Source organism: Schistocerca nitens, chromosome 3 (genome assembly GCF_023898315.1).
Source record: "Schistocerca nitens isolate TAMUIC-IGC-003100 chromosome 3, iqSchNite1.1, whole genome shotgun sequence".
Classification (NCBI taxonomy): Eukaryota; Metazoa; Arthropoda; class Insecta; order Orthoptera; family Acrididae; genus Schistocerca; species Schistocerca nitens.
The window spans coordinates 380,724,722-380,745,699 of NC_064616.1; the positions used below are offsets into that span (position 1 = coordinate 380,724,722).

The 20,978-nt window shown below is 39.0% G+C and overlaps 1 protein-coding gene across 2 annotated transcripts in view; it reads left to right on the forward strand.

The window, feature by feature from the left end:
• The window catches only part of LOC126248318 (protein inturned), a 267,846-nt gene that overhangs the window by 115,302 nt on the left and 131,566 nt on the right, over window positions 1-20,978 (forward strand). For both annotated transcript variants that reach the window (XM_049949205.1, XM_049949204.1), the window contains exon 10: window positions 3,673-3,871. In XM_049949205.1, the coding sequence (XP_049805162.1) occupies window positions 3,673-3,871 (199 nt within the window). The remainder of the gene's footprint in view (window positions 1-3,672; window positions 3,872-20,978) is intronic.

Here is a 20,978-nt window from a genome sequence, read left to right on the forward strand (position 1 = left end):
AACTAAATACCTAGGAATTACAATAAAGAACAACTTAACTTGGAAAGAACACACAGAAAATGTTGTGGGGAGGACAAACCAAAGACTGCATTTTATTGGCAGAACACTTAAAAGATGCAACAGTTCTACTAAAGAGACTGCCTATACTACACTTGTTCATCCTCTTTTGGAGTACTGCTGTGTGGTGTTGGATCCTTATCAGGTAGGATTAATGGAGTACATTGAGAAAAGAGCAGCATGTTTTGTATTATCGAGAAATAGGGGAGGGGAGTTCATGGACATTATATAGGATTTGGGATGGACATCATTCAAACAAAGCTATTTTCCATTACGATGGGATCTTATCACAAAATTTCAATCACCAACTTTCACCTCTGAATGCGAAAATATTTTTCTGATGCTGACCTATTTAGGGAGAAACAATCATCATAATAAAATAAGGGAAATCAAAGCTCACATGGAAAGATATAGGTGTTTGTTTTTACCATGCACTGTTTGAGAGTGGAACAATATAGAATTATTGTGAAGGAGGTTCAATGAACCCTCTGCCAGGCACTTAAGTATGGTTTGCAGAGTATTCATGTGGATGTAAATGTAGAGATGTACATGTATCACTTTGCAGCATGATGCCTAAGCACATTACTAATACTGTATTCAAACATAACAGGTTGTTCGTACTCATCTGCATTAACTTATATTATTCTATATTGAGAGCAAGCTGTCATTCTCCACACCAAACAGAAATTCTAAGTCATCCTGTATCCTCCTACAGTCACTCTATGACACATATTCCCCATTCAGAGGTTGCTATTAGGAATCTACTTGTGATCAAACTAGGTACATAGACTCAGCTGCCATGAGAGAGCAGTGTGAAAACACATACATCGGAGCCACTGCCAACTGCAGCATGGTCACCATTAGGCATCATGGTTGTTGGACAAATTGCTGTTGCTGGCAGGCTCACTCTTTGGCTATATGAGGCTGCCACTTGTGTTTCTACATCTACATCGATAATTTGCAAACCACCGAAAGGTGTGTGTGGTGGAGGGTACCCTGCACCACTGCTTGTCATTTCCTTTCCTGCTCCACTCGCAAATAGAGTGATGGAAAAACGACTGTCTATATGCCTTCATATGAGCTCTAGTTTCTTGTATCTTGTCTTCATGGTCTTTAATTGAAATGTATGTTGGTGGCAGTAGAATCATTTGGCAGTCAGCTTCAAATACCGGTTCAATAATGTTTCTCAAAAAGAATGATGCCTTCCCTCCAAGGATTCCCATTTGAGTTCCTGAAGCATCTCCATAACATTTACATGTTGTTTGAACGTACCACTAACAAATCTAGCAGCCTGCCTCTGAATTTTCCCGATGTCTTCCTTCAATCTGGTCTGGTACGGATCGCAAACACTCGAGCAATAGTCAAGAATAGGTCACTCCAGCATCCTATATGTGGTCTCCTTTACAGGTGAATCACTCTTTCCTAAAACTCTCCCAGTAAACCAAAGTTGACCATTCACCTTCCCTACCACAGTTCTCATATGCTCATTCCTCCTCATATCGCTTTGCAATGTTATGCCCAGATATTTAAATAACTTGACTGTGTCAAGCAGGACACTAGTAATACTGTATCCAAACATTACAGATCTGATCTTCCTACTCAGCCACATTAACCCACATTTTTCCACGTTTAGGACTAAGCTGCCATTCATCACACCAACTGGAAATTTTGTGTAAGTTGTCTTGTATCTTTCTACAGTCACTCAACTTCAACACCTTACCACATGCCATAATATCATCAGGAAACAACTGCAGATTGCTACCCACCATGTCTGCTAAACATTTATGTATATAGAGCACAACAGCAGCCCTGTCACACTTCCCTGGGATACTCCTGGCAATACCCTTGTCTTTGATAATTAATTGCCGTCGAGGATAACATACAGGCTTCTATTGTTTAAGAAGTCTTCAAGCGACTCTCGTATGTGTGAACTTATTCCATATCCTTGTAGCTTCAGTAACAGCCTGCAATGAGGTATTGTGTCAAATGCTTTCCAGAAATCTAGAGATATGTAATCTGCCTGTAGTCCTTCATCCATAGTTCGCAATACATCATGTGAGAAAAGGGCTAGCTGCGTTTTGCACGAGCAGTGCTTCCTAAAACCATGCTTATAAACTTCTCAGTTTCAAGAAAGTTAATTATGTTTGAACTGAGAATATGTTCAAGGATTCTGCAGCAAACAGAAGTTAGGGATATTGGTCTGTAATTTTGCGGCTCAGTTTTTTTTCCCCTTTGTTATATACTGGAGTCACTTGCACTTTTTTCTAGTCGCTTGGGACTTTGTGCTGGTGAGAGATTCACGATAAATACAAGCTAGGTAAGGGGCCAATTTGTAAAATCGAACTGGGACTTCATCCAGACCTGGTGATTTATTTGCTTTAAAATGTTTCAACTGTTCCTCTATGCCAGATAGGCTTATTACAATGTGAGAAAAGAGCAGGCGATGCAAAGTTCCTTATTTCCCAGACTTCGTGCCACAGTTTCCTGGTTTAAATTTGATACCTCTCCACAGCATCTCATGGAGTGAGGGCATGTGAAACTGGTTATCATGATCTGTCCATCATGTCTAATGGTCCCCTTGGTGCTATTCGAGAGGAATTGGCTATGGGCTGGCACTGGGCTTCACCGTCTCCCTTCTATCATGATGTGTAGTCCATATGGAAGTCTGTCCTATGGTCAAATAGTGGTATGTTTATACGATTCTCCTGTGTGAACTAACCAGGTTCATGATGATCTGCACTCAAGAGCTTTGTCTTGAAATAATCTATAGTAAAAGCATTTCTTACAGTCTGGCATAGGTGAGGATCGTGCACTTCACTATCCGTGAAACCCCCTTACCTGGGGTTTTGGGTGGATTTGTCCTTTACATGCTCCAAAAGCCTCACTCTGGCATGTGAACTCATCGAGGTGTGATGTTAAGTTCTCTGTTCTGTCATAATATGAGATGCTGCACCTGGTAAACACCTGTGGAGCAGCAACTTCTGAAGTACTGTCCATGGTCTCTGAATGCATGTTCAATTCCAGTTCATGCATTATTGACAATAAGGAGTGATGTGTTTCTGGTAACCATGACATCCATATGAAGCCCAGGAATATGTCAGGTGGTCCTGACATACTGAGGTGATGCAGTTGAATGTGAGAGTTGTGTGTTAAGTGTATTTGTTGAATGTTAGTGATTATAATAGCACCAATGGGACCATTAGATGTGATCGACGGATCGTGAAAGTCTGGTGAATAAGGAACTTTACATCACCTTCTCTTCTCTCACTGTCGGCCAAATGCCCCATTGAAAATTTCTTCCACCACCAGGATTCGAACTTGCTTAGCTCCAAGATGAGCACCAAACAGCACAGCTGTGTGTTAGTAAACTTTAACACAGAGGCAGCTTAGCTTGGTACTGTTAACAAATTAAGGTTTATTTAGTATGTCAATTTCCAGCAGATACCAGTCGGGTGTCAGTTAGCATTATATCACATGTCTTTCAAAGTAAGATACATCGTGCATTGTCACTAACAAGAATAAAATCAGTTCTACTAATGAAAAAAAAAATGTTTTCTTCATTTCAAAGTTTATCTTAATTTTTATGATAGGTTCTGTTATCATTTTATATTTCAGAGCTTTCTCAGATGAAGCTAATCTTCAGGCCTTGGATGATTTCTTCGCACTGTTCTTCATGCGCATTCTCACCGGTGGCAAGTGGCCAGCTGAGAGAGCTTCCCCAATGTTGCAGGATGAAAATCCATGCATGATTTCAGCAAAATTTGAAGAACTGCTTACTGTAGCACATTGGTTGACGGTGCCTCATCATATACAGGTCATTGCAATAGGTGTTAATTGTTCTTTTCATTGCCAGCATTTTTAGTTTGCTCGTTAAATAAATACATGTAAAAATATATTAGTTAATTGTTAGTTCATTGTAAATCTTTCAGCTTATAACTTCCAGGTGGATTGAAAAGTGTAAAACGTGTATCAGTAGGCTGATGCCAGTGAGTAGTAATTCACTCTCGTGCAATATGTTAAAGTATACATTGTGCTGTTTGTTGGAGATTGACCATAATAAAAACCTGCAGCCAAGATTGTGAGATGTAAGCTGCCAAAAATTAGTAGGCCATGGTATGTTTTTTTGCTTGGAACCAGCGATGTTATACAGTTATGGTGGTATCTTTTCTTGTATTCAAAATACAATGATAAAGTTAAGAGAATCATCTGTAAGTAGCAACTTAATTTTTCATTTGTTGGCACAAGATTTGTTTTCATAATTTTCATAAGCACCATCAATGGGTGTGTATATTTTTAGTGGAAAAAGGCAGACTGTTAAAAACAAGCTTATACAGTTACTTGTGGTTTGTTGTGATAATGTCATTGTAGAGACAAATTGTCAGGCAGTGCCATTCTTCTTCAAGAGGGGCTACTGCAATGTCTTTGTGCCAGGAGCAGCACATTTCTGTGTGGGTTAACTCCAGAGCAGTCTGTCATTTATTTTCAAGTATTTTTTTCAAAGTAATGCAGCAACACTGAGATTGCAAGGTACATCCTCATCACAGCCTTAAACATTTTTTGGGGACAAAGATGCTCTTTTTTTTTTTTTGGATTTTGCCTTTTTAAGATGTGTCATATCATGTGCATTATAAGAATTTGCAAAAATTATGTTTGTAATCGTCAGTACTGAAGATTAGTCTGGGATGAAACTTCCGTAGACAAGAATAACACAGATTATTAAGATCTTCATAAATCCTTATTTAAACTATTTCATTTTTGCTTCACAGTATTTTTTAAACAGTAAGGATAAAATTAATTCATAAAATCAGGAATGAAGAAATCGATTGAGTTTTGGTGACATAAAGCATAGTAAATACAGTGGTGGCTCTTAATTGTATTTCTATCAACATAGCTTCTCAAATAATTTCTGACAATCATTTGACGCTGTGCATTGCAATGCTTTCCTTTAGCCATTTCTTAGTTCAGTGAGGACACCATTAACATGCTTAACCATATATGGTGGATTAGTCAATTTAACAAACAATTACCAACCACAGAAGATATCTTAAACTGTGCTCTCCATATTATGTTATAAAGGTAACTTTCACGTTACCAAATTTTAGTCTGCACACATTGTTTCTCATCAACATCTTTACAAGGCTTCAATTTTTTAAGTTTGTAATATTTCCATTGAAGACTGCTGTAGTTATGATTATTCATGTTTTGGCATTAGCACTGGTCAAATTACCTAGCACAATTTAATGACATGTAAAATCTATAGATATGTAGAGAATGCAATTTTTGGCATCTTTACAATATGATGTATCTTTTAGACAGGTGATGGTAAACTAGTCGTTTTTTTTTTTTTTTTTTTTTTTTTTTTTTTTTTTTTTTTTTTTTAGAAGAAGAATTCAATAGATGGTGGAAATAGTTGCAGATGTTTCAAAAAAAGTTGAAGTTCAGCTGGAATCAGTCTTTCTGTTTCTTGCAGTTATGTTGTATATCAGCATTTTATCATCTGCTGTGGATATTTTACTCACCAGGGAGTGAGAAGTAGTGACCCTTCTGGTTAGTCAAGTAAAAGATATTTTTGAGTCAAGAGAGAATCTGTGATCATTCTGAATGAACTCATCACATATTTTGTAGTGATATTTCCTAAGCACATTATTTCATAATTATTTAATAGGATCACCTATAGTTTTGTAATACCTGTGTTGTGCATCCCAACTGCGATTTTTGACACAAAACCACAATGAACGTAAAGAGGCAGATTACAGCCATATAACCTGCATCTTTCGCACAACCATGTTCTTTTTTACTCATATAGGGACTACAAACATTTTACATGTGTGATGCATTGGTCCACATTCTTTGAGAAAATCAAATTTGTGACCTGTTGGTAGTGTGCACTGGCTTTTAATACCTAAACTTACTGAAGGCCCAATGAATGCACCAGTTCTTCTGTTTTACACACTCATTATCCCTATTTGTGCTTGGTTGTATTCTATTTACAAAGCTAGTTCCTTAATGTTTAATGTATGAAGTAAGTTATTCTGACTTAATAATTGTACTTGAATCAGGTATTCAGTAACATCAATACATGGGCTCAGTCAGTGATGTATTTGAAATAAATAGTTTGTAAAAATGGCAACTACAGATGAAACATCGTGATAGATTATAACTGTGCATTGGACCTGGACTTGGATGTGGAATCTTATGTTTTGTGAGCAGTCCAGACATGTCTCCTGGCCTGCTCTCACAGCTTCAGTTCTGCCATTAAGTCTCTCCTACTTTCTGAACATCACAGAATCTCTTCTTCATACCATTTCTTCACAATATCCTTTCTTCCATGAGTTTTAATCCAACAAGGTATGCAGACGAGTGTGTATGAAGTGTGGAAAGTAGCATATGTGTCCTGGGGGAATTGAAGCTTGATGAATAGTTCAGTCAGTAAGAGTATTGCCCACAAAGCACGAGAATCTATCTTAGAGTCCCAGACCGTGACACAGTTTTAATCTGTCAGGAAGTTTCTGAAGTGAAAATTCATTTTTGATCCTGTTAATTATTTGTGAAGTCCTCCACATGAATACTAAAAACAACCATTAAATTTCAGTTATGCAATAAATCACACTGATTTAAAGAGTGTCAATTTAACTAAATACCTATGGATTATAATTACAAACAACTTAGATTGGAACCATCATGTAAAATATTTTGTAGGGGAAGGCAAACCAATTACTGTGTTTTATTAACCCATGAGCAGGCACGCCTGTGTATAAAATGCGCCAACCAAAAATAAAATGATTTTGTGTGGTTCCATTTTTGTTTCACAATTGCAAACCTATACTTATTCCTTCAGTATTGCTTCAGGTAACACAGCAATAAATTGTGTTGTCGTACATCCAAGGGAGCAGCAGTAATATAAAATACAAAGAGAGCTTGGTGAGAAAACATTTATGATCAGTTTAAAAAAGATGACCCCAATTACGAACTAGCAACATAATCCCACATTGAGACAGTTGTCTACAAGATAATTTGTGATTGAATAAGCAGCTGACAGATCTGATGCAACTGCACTGCTTAATGCTTCGAATGTGTCATTCCTGTCTCTTTAACACCTGTTATTGGCAACAGAGAGTCATAGTGAAAATTTATTTCATTATTGTTTAATAAAACAGTAGTTTAGCTCATATTATGTAAGTTTATTTTCTCCCTGTTTAAATGAACCAAGATTAAACTTTTATTTTGATCATACTTGACTTACCTTAGTAACATAAGGAAACTTTTTTTTTTATGTGTACAAAGTGCGCCGCACCCCACCTCATGTTATGAAAAATGGCGTGCCCGCTCGAGGGTTAACAGAACACTGAGATAATGCAACATATCTACTAAGGATACTGCCTACACTATGTTTGTATGTTCTCTTCTGTAGTATTGCTACATGGTATGGGTTCCTCACCTGATAGGATTGTTGGAAGACATTCAAAAATTTCAAGGAAGGGCAGCTTGTTTTGTATTATTGTGAAATAGGAGGAGAGTGTCACAGATACAACACATGGGTTGGTGTGCCAATCATTAAAATAAATGCCTTTGTTTTAGTTTCGATGAGAACTTTTCTCAAAATTTCAATCACTAACTTTCTCCTCTGATTGCAAAAATATGTTGTTGGCTCCCACCTACCTAGGGAGAAAAAATTGTCATAATGAAATAAGAGAAATCAGAGCTTGCACAGAATGATTTAGGTGTTCATTTTTCCACAGTCTGTTCAAGAGTGAAGTAGAAACAACTTCAAAGTGGTTCTGTGAACCCTCTGCCAAACACTTACATGTGAACTGTAGAGTGGTCATGTTGATGTAGACATAGATGCTGACATAACCTGAAAGGCATATTTATTTTCATAAAAGGCACTCATTATTCTTCTAAGGGTAGTAACAGGCAAGAGTCAGCTAAGTCTGTCTTAGAATACAACTGTCCCTCTGATAACTTCGCCAGCAGCTCTTCTGGACATGAGATAGGAAAAATATGTACGTTAGATTGAGCATTGATAGATGCTTTAAAAACAACAAGAAATCCAAACTGTGCTGTTAGGCTTTTAATTAAAACCAAGGGTGTCACACAATGGCTAGACGCCATTGTTATGATTTTAACAAACACAAATTGTGCTGTTAGGCTTTTAATCAAAATGAAGGGTAGGATATTAGGAAGAATTCCACCAACAGCTGGTAAAATTGTTGTTTATTAAAACACAACTGGTTTCGTGTAGCCTACATTGTGAAAAGCAAAAAACAGTGTCACCATGCGTTAAGAGATTGTTGGCATACCCATTGTTCCTAATCAAAATTTATTATTCCGTGAATATTGTTGATGCTGTGGCAAGCAAAAGGTAATGAAGATGTGCTCCATTTGTTTAGGACAAATTGCTGATAGGTGAAACTTGCAGTTACAGAGCCATGTTTTAAAATTTGCCTACATCACAAAGGAAAAAAATTTTAAAGCGGCCAAGTTGGTGATAAAAAATTGTCGCTGCTAACACAATTAGTCGCAGCACTGTGCAAATTACTGTGTGGAATGTATCATGCAGCATTGTCTTACCGGTGTGACAGCAAGGCAACCCAGTGTTGGGCAAAGTAAAAGTAACCTGAATGAATTACAGAGAAAGACTAGCTGGCTGGCAGAACAAAAGCTATTGATGTGGACAGTGTACATCATACACCCATGACTAGGAGCACTGGGCCGCTACCTTCACAAGCAAGAATAATACAGAATTGTATTATGTATTAGAACCTAAATGTACAAACAGTCAAAATTATCCAAAATGCTATGGTGCTTTAATTGTAATTGGTTATTCAATGTGAACTGTGCATTTTTTTTTTATTTTTTTACCTCTAAAAATTTCTACTTCCTGAAATGTATTCAAAATATGTTTTTTTTTCTTTTTATGAAGTATTTTTAAATTTTTTGAAGGGCTCATGATGTTGTGCCTGTCTTTGCACAAGTGTATTGTTAATGCAAATTGGGGATTATTTAAGTTAAGATGTTCCTGAAATCATATTTGAAATGACCTACCGGTTTGCCCTATATGTTTCTTAGGACAATCATTGCATGTAACACAGTATACACCCACTTCATTATATTTATTTACCACAGCTTTTTCCTTATTCCTGAGTTTTCTACCTAGATACAAAAAAGTAAAATATACTGGAATGATGTTTTTAGGTCTCATATATATCTTAGTTTTTTTGGTTACTGCACCCAGGTACAGTATTCTACAAAAAAAAAAAAAAATAGAGCTTTCCTTTATCTGCTTGACTGGTCTAAGTGTTATAAAATCTGCCTGTAATCCACTATGGGAAGGAAGATTTTTCATTCTGAGTATACTTCTATTAACTGTATTAACAAATTCTGGACTGTAACTCCTTTGATACACTATGTACTGTATAACCTCATATTCGGCCATTTGAGCTTTGTTAGTAAGGGGCACTTCATATACAGGGTGTTACAAAAAGGTATGGCCAAACTTTCAGGAAACATTCCTCACACACAATTAAGAAAAGATGTTATGTGGACATGTGTCCGGAAACGCTTAATTTCCATGTTAGAGCTCATTTTAGTTTCGTCAGTATGTACTGTACTTCCTCGATTCACGGCCAGTTGGCCCAATTGAGGGAAGGTAATGTTGACTTCGGTGCTTGTGTTGACATGCGACTCATTGCTCTACAGTACTAGCATCAAGCTCATCAGTACGTAGCATCAACAGGTTAGTGTTCATGACGAACATGGTTTTGCAGTCAGTGCAATGTTTACAAATGCGGAGTTGGCAGATGCCCATTTGATGTATGGATTAGCACGGGGCAATAGCCGTGGCGCGGTACGTTTGTATCGAGACAGATTTCCAGAACAAAGTTGTCCCAACAGGAAGACGTTCTAAGCAATTGATTGGCGTCTTAGGGAGCATGGAACATTCCAGCCTATGACTCGTGACTGGGGAAGACCTAGAATGACGAGGACACCTGCAATGGACGAGGCAATTCTTCGTGCAGTTGACGATAACCCTAATGTCAGCGTCAGAGAAGTTGCTGCTGTACAAGGTAACGTTGACCACGTCACTGCATGCAGAGTGCTACGGGAGAACCAGTTGTTTCCGTACCATGTACAGTGTGTGCAGGCACTATCAGCAGCTGATTGGCCTCCACGGGTACACTTCTGCGAATGGTTCATCCAACAATGTGTCACTCCTCATTTCAGTGCAAATGAGGCTTCATTCCAACGTGATCAAATTTAAAATTTTCACAATCAACATTTGTGGGCTGACGAGAATCCGCAAACAATTGTGCAATCACGTCATCAACACAGATTTTCTGTAAACGTTTGGGCAGGCATTGTTGGTGATGTCTTGATTGGGCCCCATGTTCTTCCACCTATGCTCAATGGAGCACGTTATCATGATTTCATACGGGATACTCTACCTGTGCTGCTAGAACATGTGCCTTTACAAGTACGACACAACATGTGGTTCATGCACGATGGAGCTCCTGCCCATTTCAGTCGAAGTGTTCGTGCGCTTCTCAACAACAGATTCGGTAACCGATGGATTGGTAGAGGCGGACCAATTCCATGGCCTCCACGCTCTCCTGACCTCAACCCTCTTGACTTTCATTTATGGGGGCATTTGAAAGCTCTTGTCTATGCAACCCCAGTACCAAATGTAGAGACTCTTCGTGCTCGTATTGTGGACGGCTGTGATACAATACGCCATTCTCCAGGGCTGCATCAGCGCATCAGGGTTTCCATGCGACGGAGGTACATTCTGTTGCTGTGTGTTTCCATTCCATGATTAATGTGATTTGAAGAGAAGTAATGAAATGAGCTCTAACATGGAAAGTAAGCGTTTCTGGACACATGTCCACATAACATATTTTCTTTCTTTGTGTGTGAAGAATGTTTCCTGAAAGTTTGGCCGTACCTTTTTGTAACACCCTGTATATCATTTAACATGGCTCTGTATGTGGCAGATTTATGTTTCACTAGATGACATGACTGCCTATATAGAACAAGATCTGTTGTGGTTGGCTTTTGGTAAATATTGAAGCCTATATTTCCATATTTTATGATCACTTGTGGAGGTCAAAAAATGGTAAAGTGTCATTGTCAGTGCACTGGCCAATAAACTGGATCTGTTGGTTCAATCTGTTTAAATCTGAGAAACTGTTCGCTTTCAACATTATTACCATCATGTATTGTCAACATATCTATTCCATAAAATTTGTCTTCTAACACGTTGAGGGAATTTTGTCATAAATTCTTTCTCAAAGTTCATCATTAAATATTTACTATGGAATAGACAAGTGGTGAGCCAGCCCATCGCTAAGTCTTCTTGTTGTGAATAAAAATCATCCACAAATTTAAAAGAGTTGAAAGATAAAACAATTTTTAATAAAGCAACCCCCCCCCCCCCCCCCCGTAGATGGTCTCTCCATAAAAGTATACAGATTCTCTGTGATAATACTTTGCACCTGAACAATATGTTTATAGTATATATGTCATGACATCATGTCATCATACACGTTGTTGTTGCTATGAACACACTGTTTATAAGCTGTTTCCTATTTTTTATGCTGAAATTGATGGGATGCTGGGAATGCTTATTCAAATACTCAACCAGCAGCTTTTCTGCTTCATAACCTGTGCCCCCTCTAGCATTCAACAATAGTGGTTACCAAGTTTGTGAAACTTTATAGTGCCACATAATTTTGGCACAGCTGGGTGCATGGGTAAACTTCATTTCTTTTGAATTTCAGATTTGCCACATATTTTGCAGTTAATTCATATTTAATTTTTGTTATATTATTCTGCTCAAAAAATTTTGAAATTTACTTCTGTAGTCTACCTCTGATACCGTTGCCTTGCTCTTGTCAACCTGAACTATGAGTGCTTGACTCTCTGATAACTTACTATTAATTGATCTTATAGTGACACAGTCTGAGTTTTCCTTCTCTGCTTTTGGCTTTCCCTCCTTTTCATGTGTAGAGATAAGCTGGTTAATTTTGACCACAACTTCACTGCACTCTGCAGTAGATACTCGAGTACCATCCAAAGAGGCCACCATATGAGCTATTATGCTATCTGTTTGTCTCCAGAGAGCATGTTGTTTGTAAATTGTAGGATAAACCTTTTTGTAATAACTACTCTTTTTCATTGAATGTAATGTTTGTTAGGTTATGTAATCTAAGTGCAAAATGATAATGACTTTTTGTAGATTCTATTATAGCATAGCATTCTGGCAAATTTTGATTGTTTGTACAATTAGGTATTAGTTCATAATAAAATTGTGTATTATTCTTACTTGTAAAGGTAGTGACCCAGTGCTCCTAGTCGAGTACATGATGTCACACTGTCCACACGGATAGCTTCTGTTCCACCAGCCAGCTAGCCTCTCTTTGTTGCTTGTGTGGGCTCCTTTTACTTTGCCCTACACTGTGTTGCCCTGCCTTCACACCAGTGAGATGCTGCCACCTGATACATTGCACATAGTAATTTTGACAGTGCCGCAACTAATCATGTTAGCAGCAACAAGTTTTTATCACTGATCCACCCCCTTTAAAAACTTTGAGTGTCCTGTCACTATAAAATATTTTTCTTTTTTCTTTTTAGATGCAGACAAATTTTAAATCATGGCTCTGTAACTGCAAGTTTACCTATCAGCATTTTGTCTTAAATGAATGGATCAAGTCTTCATTACATTTTGCTCGCCACAGTATTGGCAATAGGAGTCCACCATGCTAGTCTATCCTGTGAAAAATTCTTCATCTCTGCATAACAGTTTCAGCCTACAATCCATTTGAACCTGATTACTGTAGTCAAGCTTTGGTTTCCTGCTACAGTTTTTACCCCCAACACTTTCTCCCATTACCAAATCCACAATTCTTTGATGCTTCCAGATGTGTCATATTGACTTATCCCTTCTTTTAGTCAACTTTTCCATACATTTCTTTTCTCCCCAATGCGATTCAGTACCACCTCATTAAGAGGGGGTACAAAAAACAGAAATTCTTTTTTAAAAGCTGTATATTTTCAAATTGTTTACAGAACAACCTTATGCCCTTCAAAATACTCTCCATTACAACTAATACATTTGTCACATTGGCGCTTCCACTGTTTGAAACATTTTTTGTAGTCATCTTTAGAAACGGCTGACTGCTCCTCCCTTGTTTTTCCTTGACTTCATCAATTTTTGTCAAATCAGTGCCCTTTTGTGCCCCTTTTCATGTGTGTAAATAAGAAGAAGTTGCATGGAGCCAAGTCAGGTGAGTAAGATGTGTGGAGCAGTGGAACCATGCCTTTTTTGTCAAAAACTGCCTAACAGAGATGGCTGTGTGTGGAGATGTGTTCTCATGGTGGAAGAACTGGTCCCGTGTCTGCCATAAATCGGGTCTTTTTTGATGAACACTGTTGCACAATCTTCTTAAAACTTCCAAATAAAAAGTTTGTTTGACTGTGAGCACAAGCTCTCAAATTTTTTCAATATTTCATCGATTCAGGCAGTTGATGCATGTTCAGAATGAACTTTGTCATCAATTGACATGTCACCGTCTTTAAATCAAGTAAACAACTCATACACTTGAGTTTTTCGCGTAGTATCATCTTGGTAAGCTGTTTTCAACATAAAATCACCTTCAGCAACATTTTTACCAAGTAGAAAACAAACTTTCACAGCTGCACATTATTCACTTAAACTTGCCATCATAAAAATGAAACAGGAACAAAACAGCACAAGCAAAAACAATCACTGCAGATGAACAGAATAAGGCAGGTCAACAACACAGATGGCACTGAACTGGTAATGAATTGCGCTATACACACCTAGTGGCAGAAATGCAAACTTCACAAGCTCCACTCACAGCAAAGTTATTCTGATTTCTTTTTGGGTACCCCCTTGTAGTTATCTGTTGTACCCATCTACTTATCAGCATTCTCCTGTAGCACCATATTTCAAGTTCTTCTAGTCTCTTCTTTGCTGGATTGTTAACCGAACACATTTCACTTCTGTACAGGACTTCAGTTCAGACAATTTCCTTCAAAAAAGGCTTCCTAATATTTATTTATATTCGAATTTCTCTTTTGCAGATATGTTGTTCTTGTTGTTGCCAGTCTAAATTTTATATATCCTCTCTACTTCACCTGTCATTAGATAATTATACTCATCTACTACTTTTAGTGTCTCATTTCTTAATCTAATTCCATCAGTATTGTGCAATTAATTCATATACATTCTATTACCCTTGTTTTACTTTTGTTGATGTTCATCTTAGAATCTCTTTCCATGACTACCCATTCTCTCTAACTCTCATCCAAGTCCTTTGCCATCTCTGACAAATGCATCAGGCTTCTAACACTTTTTTCTTGCACAGAAAATTCATATCAGTGTTTTGTAGTCATGACTTACTAAACTGATGGTTTGGTAATATTCACGCCTGTCAGCACCTGGAATTCTATGGGACTGTTATTATTACATTCTTCGTGAAGTGTGAGGCTATTTTGCCTTTCTCATATATCTTGCACATCATGTGGATTAGTTTTACCATGGCTGGCTCTCCCAAGAATCTCAGTAATTTGAGGAACTGTCATCTGCCCCTGGGTCTCATTTCAACTTACGTCTTTCACTCCATTGTCAAATTCTTCTCACAGCATCACATCCCTCATCTCATTTTCATCTGCTTCTTCTTCCCTTTCTATAATAACTGTTTCTCTTGTATTTGCTTCCACCTTTCAGCCTTTCCTTATTTCCTTGCTGCTTGCTTCCCACCTGAGCTCTTAATATTCACACAACTGCTTCTGTTTTTTCCAAAAGTCCCTCTAATTTTTCTGTTCGTGATCTCTATCCTTCACATAGTCATGCATAACACTACAGCTTTGCATTTCTCCTCTAGTCATTTCTGCTTTGCCACCTTACATCTTCTGCCTGCCTCTTTTTTTATACATATGTATTCCCTTAAGCCTGCCTCAGTTTTTCTATCGTCTCCTTTCGTCAATTAATCCCACTATCTCAGGTATTATCCAAGAATGTCTTCTAGGCCATGTCTTTTTGCCTAGTTGAGCTTCTGCTGTCTTCACTATTTCATCTGTCAAAGCTACCCATTCATTTTCTATTACATTCCTTTCCTTTGATCCAGTCAGTTGTCACCTAATTCTCACTTTAAAGTGATCACTAACTTGCGGTTCTCTCAATTTATACAGATCCCATCTCCTTAATTTCCTACCTTCCTGCAATTTCTTGTACTTGTATCTACAAATCATAACCAATAAATTATGTTCATAGGCCACATGTGCTCCTGAAATGTTTTGCTGTTGAAAATCAGGTTTCAAACTTTCTGTGAGGGGGGATTACTGCAGGACAGGAGGGGGCAAGCGGTTCTGTGCTGGAGGTTGGCGATGGAGCAGGCAAAGAAGGCAGCCAATCAGTTGATAGAATGCTTTAGTGATGAACATGAACAGACACAGTTCAGCATATCTGAAACAGGCAGGCTGCAGATGATGGCAGATGATTCTCAGAGATCAGCACACCAGTACGGGTATACCAATGAACGCATTTCCTGTTAATGGTAGCAGCAGCCTGGCTACCTACAGCATGCTGACGTATGGTGGCTTACAGCTGTGGGGTGGCAGTACAGCAGCAAAGTGACATCCTTGTGCCTGGTTTGGACACTCAGGCACCATTAATTGGCTCTCAGGGACCGATGGCCTTTGTAGTCTGGTCCCTTCAACCCCCACAAACCAACCAATTCAACCAATTGGCTCTCGGCCCCATGGAAGCAGTGCCATAGGCGCAGTGATGACCAGTGATAACCCAGCTGTGATGACTTGCTGACGGGCTGATCCTGGTGATTTGAATCCCATTTCTACATGCTGACAGTTACAGAAGGCACCCTGTATTGAGGCTGCACCAAAATGCCTGGAGTGGGGTCGGTGGCCTGCCATGGCTTAATTGGTAAATTGCTCGATCATGCGGTGGCAGTCCACATTACGTCCCTTACATAGAAGTGCTGGCTGTGGAAGCCATCTTTGCTGATGCTGCTGAGCTGGCAGGGCATTGGTCAGCAGACCGAGGCCAGGTTTCGTGGCAGGGCTGTGGTCCCAGCTGTTAGTGTTTCAGCCATTACATTTCCTCCCTCCTTAGATTAATCCAGTCCTCCAGATTCCTAATTTGTTGGCCTGATTATAACAGAGACATGCATCCATCAATTTTTCTTTATTGCTTGAATAAGACTTTGGCATTCCCCACTTTTCATTTTTATTTGACAGTAGATACAACACATCACTCGTACAATGCTTAAGCACTGCATCCACTTTGCTTTCTCCCAACCCATCTTTTTTTCTTCCACAACTTTTTGCTGTTCACTGTGATTGAGTCACTTCTTTACTGTTACTGGCATGAGTATTGGTATCCGCAGGTTGAAGGAAGGTAAGAGCGGGATTTTGGCAACTCTACATCTAAGATGGCTGTACGGAATATTTATTATGCTCAAAATTACACAAACAGCTAATGTGCTAGTCCTGTGATTATGAATGAATTGTGTCGTGCATTCTAATGTTTTTTTATTTTTTTATTATTTATTTATTTATTTATTTTATGTGATTGAGTAGATGTTCTGTCGTCACATGACCATTTTGTGCTGTATCATTTGATCCAGAGTAACCAGAAGAGCTGTATCTAGTATGGCATTGAAGAAAATCAGATTTTCCTTGGGCAGGAGTTTGAAAGGCACAACCAGTGGGTAAATTAATGAGTAGCTAGTGTTTAGAGATGTGGTTCTGGTAACGGTGGCTTGGAACTGAAAAGTGGGACCTGAAATGTTGCATTGTATACTATTCATCAGCACACTCTGACCTTGTAGCGCTATGCACTGGGCACTGCTGGAATGTCCTTGGTAATAGCAGGTGTCAATGACTACTATCAGTTTTGGGGCTAAGTACAGCCAGTGTGATCCTCACCTCTAGAAAAATTTGGGTTCACATGTCATGACCTCCCTGGTACAGTTAGTTGCAGGCTTTTCAGAGCGAAGCAGAGTATATTCGCATGACTCAGGTACAATGTGTTTTCGCTTTGTGGGGCAAATGGTGACTTGCCTGGTTCTGCACTATAATAGCTTTGTGGAGGTGAGAAGGATATGGGACTTTCTATTGGGTTATACCAGTAGTGTTTTGTGTACCAGTAGATGCACAAATTTCCGTAGGGTTTCCCAAGCTACTGGATGGGCATTGGTGGTGAAGTGCTTGAATTGGCAATCTTTAAAGGCCAATGGTATCTCTTCTCTTAACCTTGATCCTGCTTGTAAACTAGTTACACTGGTCATATGGTAGTAGAATGGTAAAGCTTCCTCATCTGCTGCTGCTAATAGTTCTGATGGGACCATAACTCAGCTTGAATTCTGCATAGCTGTTCTAGAAACTGTCCTGGTGGGAGAAGTAATAGGGTCAGATGGTATCGGATCATGTGAAGGAGTACTGCTTGCAGTTCTGTGGGTTCAGTGTGTGTGTCAGTGATACTTTCACCAAGAGTGTGTAAAAAGCCTTGCAATGACCAGCTGTGTGTCAATGGTTTCCCCTAAGTTATGATTTATTGTGACTGTTGACTCAGATGTGTGTCATGAGGGGTGGCAGCCATGGTGCATAACTGCTGGGTGTTGTTCAGCATGGCTTGTTCAAGGCTGGACAACTGTGTGGTGTGTATTTCAAGGGTTTCCTGGTTTCCTTACATGTCTGCCTGTAGCTGTTGGAGCCCCACATTTATCTTCTCATCACCATCCACATCGGATGTACCGAATACTGTCTTTAGGACTCTATCACCTGAGTCCAGCCAGCCTGATTTTTGCTGAACTTGTGAGAATAATTCTGTAGTTTGATGCAGCTGCTCCTGCAAATATACCAGAACTGATTGTAGTAACTGACATTCCCTTTGAGTATCATTCAGTCTTGCCATGCCTTACATCAGGGACTGTAGTTCTTTGAACATATCCTTGAGCTGCTGAATTTCATTTTCCACTGTCCTTACATTAGAATCCGAGATTAATGTCCTCTGGTGCTCTTACATCACTACATCCAGTTGCTGCATAAAAAGTAGCCCTTAACTCGAAGTTCATACCTTGATAGATTCTGCCATGTTGGACTTACCCACAGGCCCTAGAGCACCATAATCAGGAATCCTCTGGCTCTCATGTTACCCTTGGTTTTGTGTTGAGCAACCAGAAATGGTACAGCTATCTTCTACTCTCTGTATATCTGTTCTGGGTTAGGCTCGGTCCACACCTTATGGGAGCTTACTTGTCGCTCACACTTGAAAAACATCCTAAATTCATTTTCTTTACTGACTAAATTGCCCTATCAGACATCCATTATAAATTATCTCCTTTACTCACTCATTCTCACTTATCTGCTCCTATACCAACTACATATAAAACAAAACCATTGATTTAAATTAGACATGCTAATGTTCTATTAACAGTTTTCTAACCTATTAGCTATTTGCAAATGTTTCCCACAGACCTTTCTCATAGATATAATGCAACATAAATATAACCATAATACTCCATAACAGACCTCCAGCTTGTGAGACCACCTTGTGGTCTTAAGGTGTATGGATATGGTGGAACAATCTCTGATACACTCTGTGTCACTGATTTGTTTCTACTTTTCTTTCTTCTTCTTTCCTTACCCAATTCCCTCCCCCTTTCAGAAGGTGTGGCCGGCAATTGAGGCAGTGCTTCGAGTTCACCTTGAAATGGGTGGATTCTGCTTATATGGACAACCGCGGTTTAGCTGGTGGATTGTTTTTCAACATTAACGGGGGATGTCATTTTGACTGCCGTGTAAGGTCATTGGTATTGCGGAATGAACTTCTTTGTTTTTTATTTTGGAAGTGATGGTTAGATAACACAAACCACTTTTCGACCTGATGTTTAGATAGTTTTGCTTTTTTATTGTGAGTGTTTTCCAGCCTTTCTAGGGCCTTTATGTTCATTTTTTTACCTCTCACCATACCCTTTTCAGCCTTTTAGTAAAGACCCAAATAGAGGATATATCCTCCCCTGGAATAGGGTGATGTAATTCAAAAGGTGAGGGCATTTTCCTACCAAAAACAAATTCATGGGGTGAAAGACTCATATTTTCATGAATTTTTTAAAGGTAAATGCTAACGGCTTACTGTAATAGGAAGTCCCAATTATTGTGGCTACTATTTACATAATAACTTAGCATTTAGCTCAGTGTCCTACATACTGTCTCTGTTGTACCGTTCTCTTGTGGGTGAAGGGTACCAGTTCATAACTTCTTACTGTGCAATAGTCAACACAACTGCTTAAACAATTTGGACATAAAGTTCATGCTTTGATCTGGTATTATTGCTTCTGATGTGCCAAATTTCAATAACCAGTGGGTAACGAAAGTGTGAGCCACTGTGTCTGCTTCTTGGTTGTGGCCAAGTAATATGAAAAATGATCAGTTGATGTTAGTACATATAGATTTCCTGCTGGTGTTTTGTGCAAAATGACCAAGGACATCAAAGCCAATTAACTGAAAAGGTTTCTTTGTCTCAGGCAGTCTTTGCAGTGGTATTCGATGATGACTCAGCGTGGCTCTTAGAGTGCAAGGGAACAATTATTTACATAGTGCTCAACATATTTTCCACAGTGCTGTGGTCCATGGCTCGTCATCTGCTGTGCCCAAGTAATATGGAATCATGGGTTCACTTCAACACTTCATCCTTCAAAGAGGCTGGCACAATGATACGGTGGCCACATGGTGTTTGCATGTAAAGCACTCCTCATCAGAGCTAAACTGCATGTGTTTTGCATATCACTGACAGTCAGGGGCAACAGGCTGAGCTCTGCACCGTTCTTCTGCGTTTATTCTAATGCATTCTACAGAACGTACTTTGCGGCGTAATCCATCAGCATAACCATGAGACTTCCCTGGGTGATTGACTACCTCAAAATTGCATTTGGTAAGTCTTAAGGCTCATTAGCCTACTGATTGGATCCTTTAATCCTAGAAGCCATTTTATTGTGGCATGATCTCTTATGACCTTAAAATGCATTGCATACAGATAGCAATGAAAACACGTAATATCAAAAATTAATACCAGTATTTCCTTTTGTTAGTTGGATAGTTTTTCCACCTCAGAACACAGCCAAGGGCATTATTGCTCGAATCACAAGACAAGATAAACTGTTTTTGTAGATCTGGAAAAATTAGAACAGGACACGTGGCTAGTAATTCCTTTAACCATTGAAATGCTTCTTGACAATCTGGACTCCAGTTAAATTTTGCACCTTTTTTTTTTTGAACAAATGCATAAGGGGTCATGCCATGTCTACAAATTTTGGAACGTATTTCCTATGGAAATTCACGTTCCCAAGATATGATTGTATTTCTCTTTCTGTGCTAGGCATTGGAAAATCTCTTACTGCTTGCTGAAGCCAGGGCTGGTACGTACCCTGCCCTGGCCAAAAATGTGACCCAAATATCAGACCACCTGTAATACAAAGTGACGCATTTATAAGCTGAAGGTCAGCCGTGCTGCACGCAACCATTCAAATATTTCCTGCAGACACACCATGTGCTCATGGATGTCCCTGGAATGTATTATTGTGTTGTCTAGATATATTGGGCATTTCTTTGGGTTTAGGCCTCATAGAACTCCATCTAATAAGCAGTGGAAAGCTGCTGGCTCATTTTTCACACTGAAAGGCATCTGATGATACTGAAAGTGTACAAATGGGGCCAAAAATGTAGTCTTAGCCTGATCCTCTGATGTTACTTCTAATTGGCGATAGCCACTGCGTAAATCTAAGGCTGTGAAGTAACGGCATTGCTCCAGATAGTCTAATATCTCTGTGATAATTGGTATGGGGTATGCATTGGCGACCATTTGCTGATTTAGAAATCTG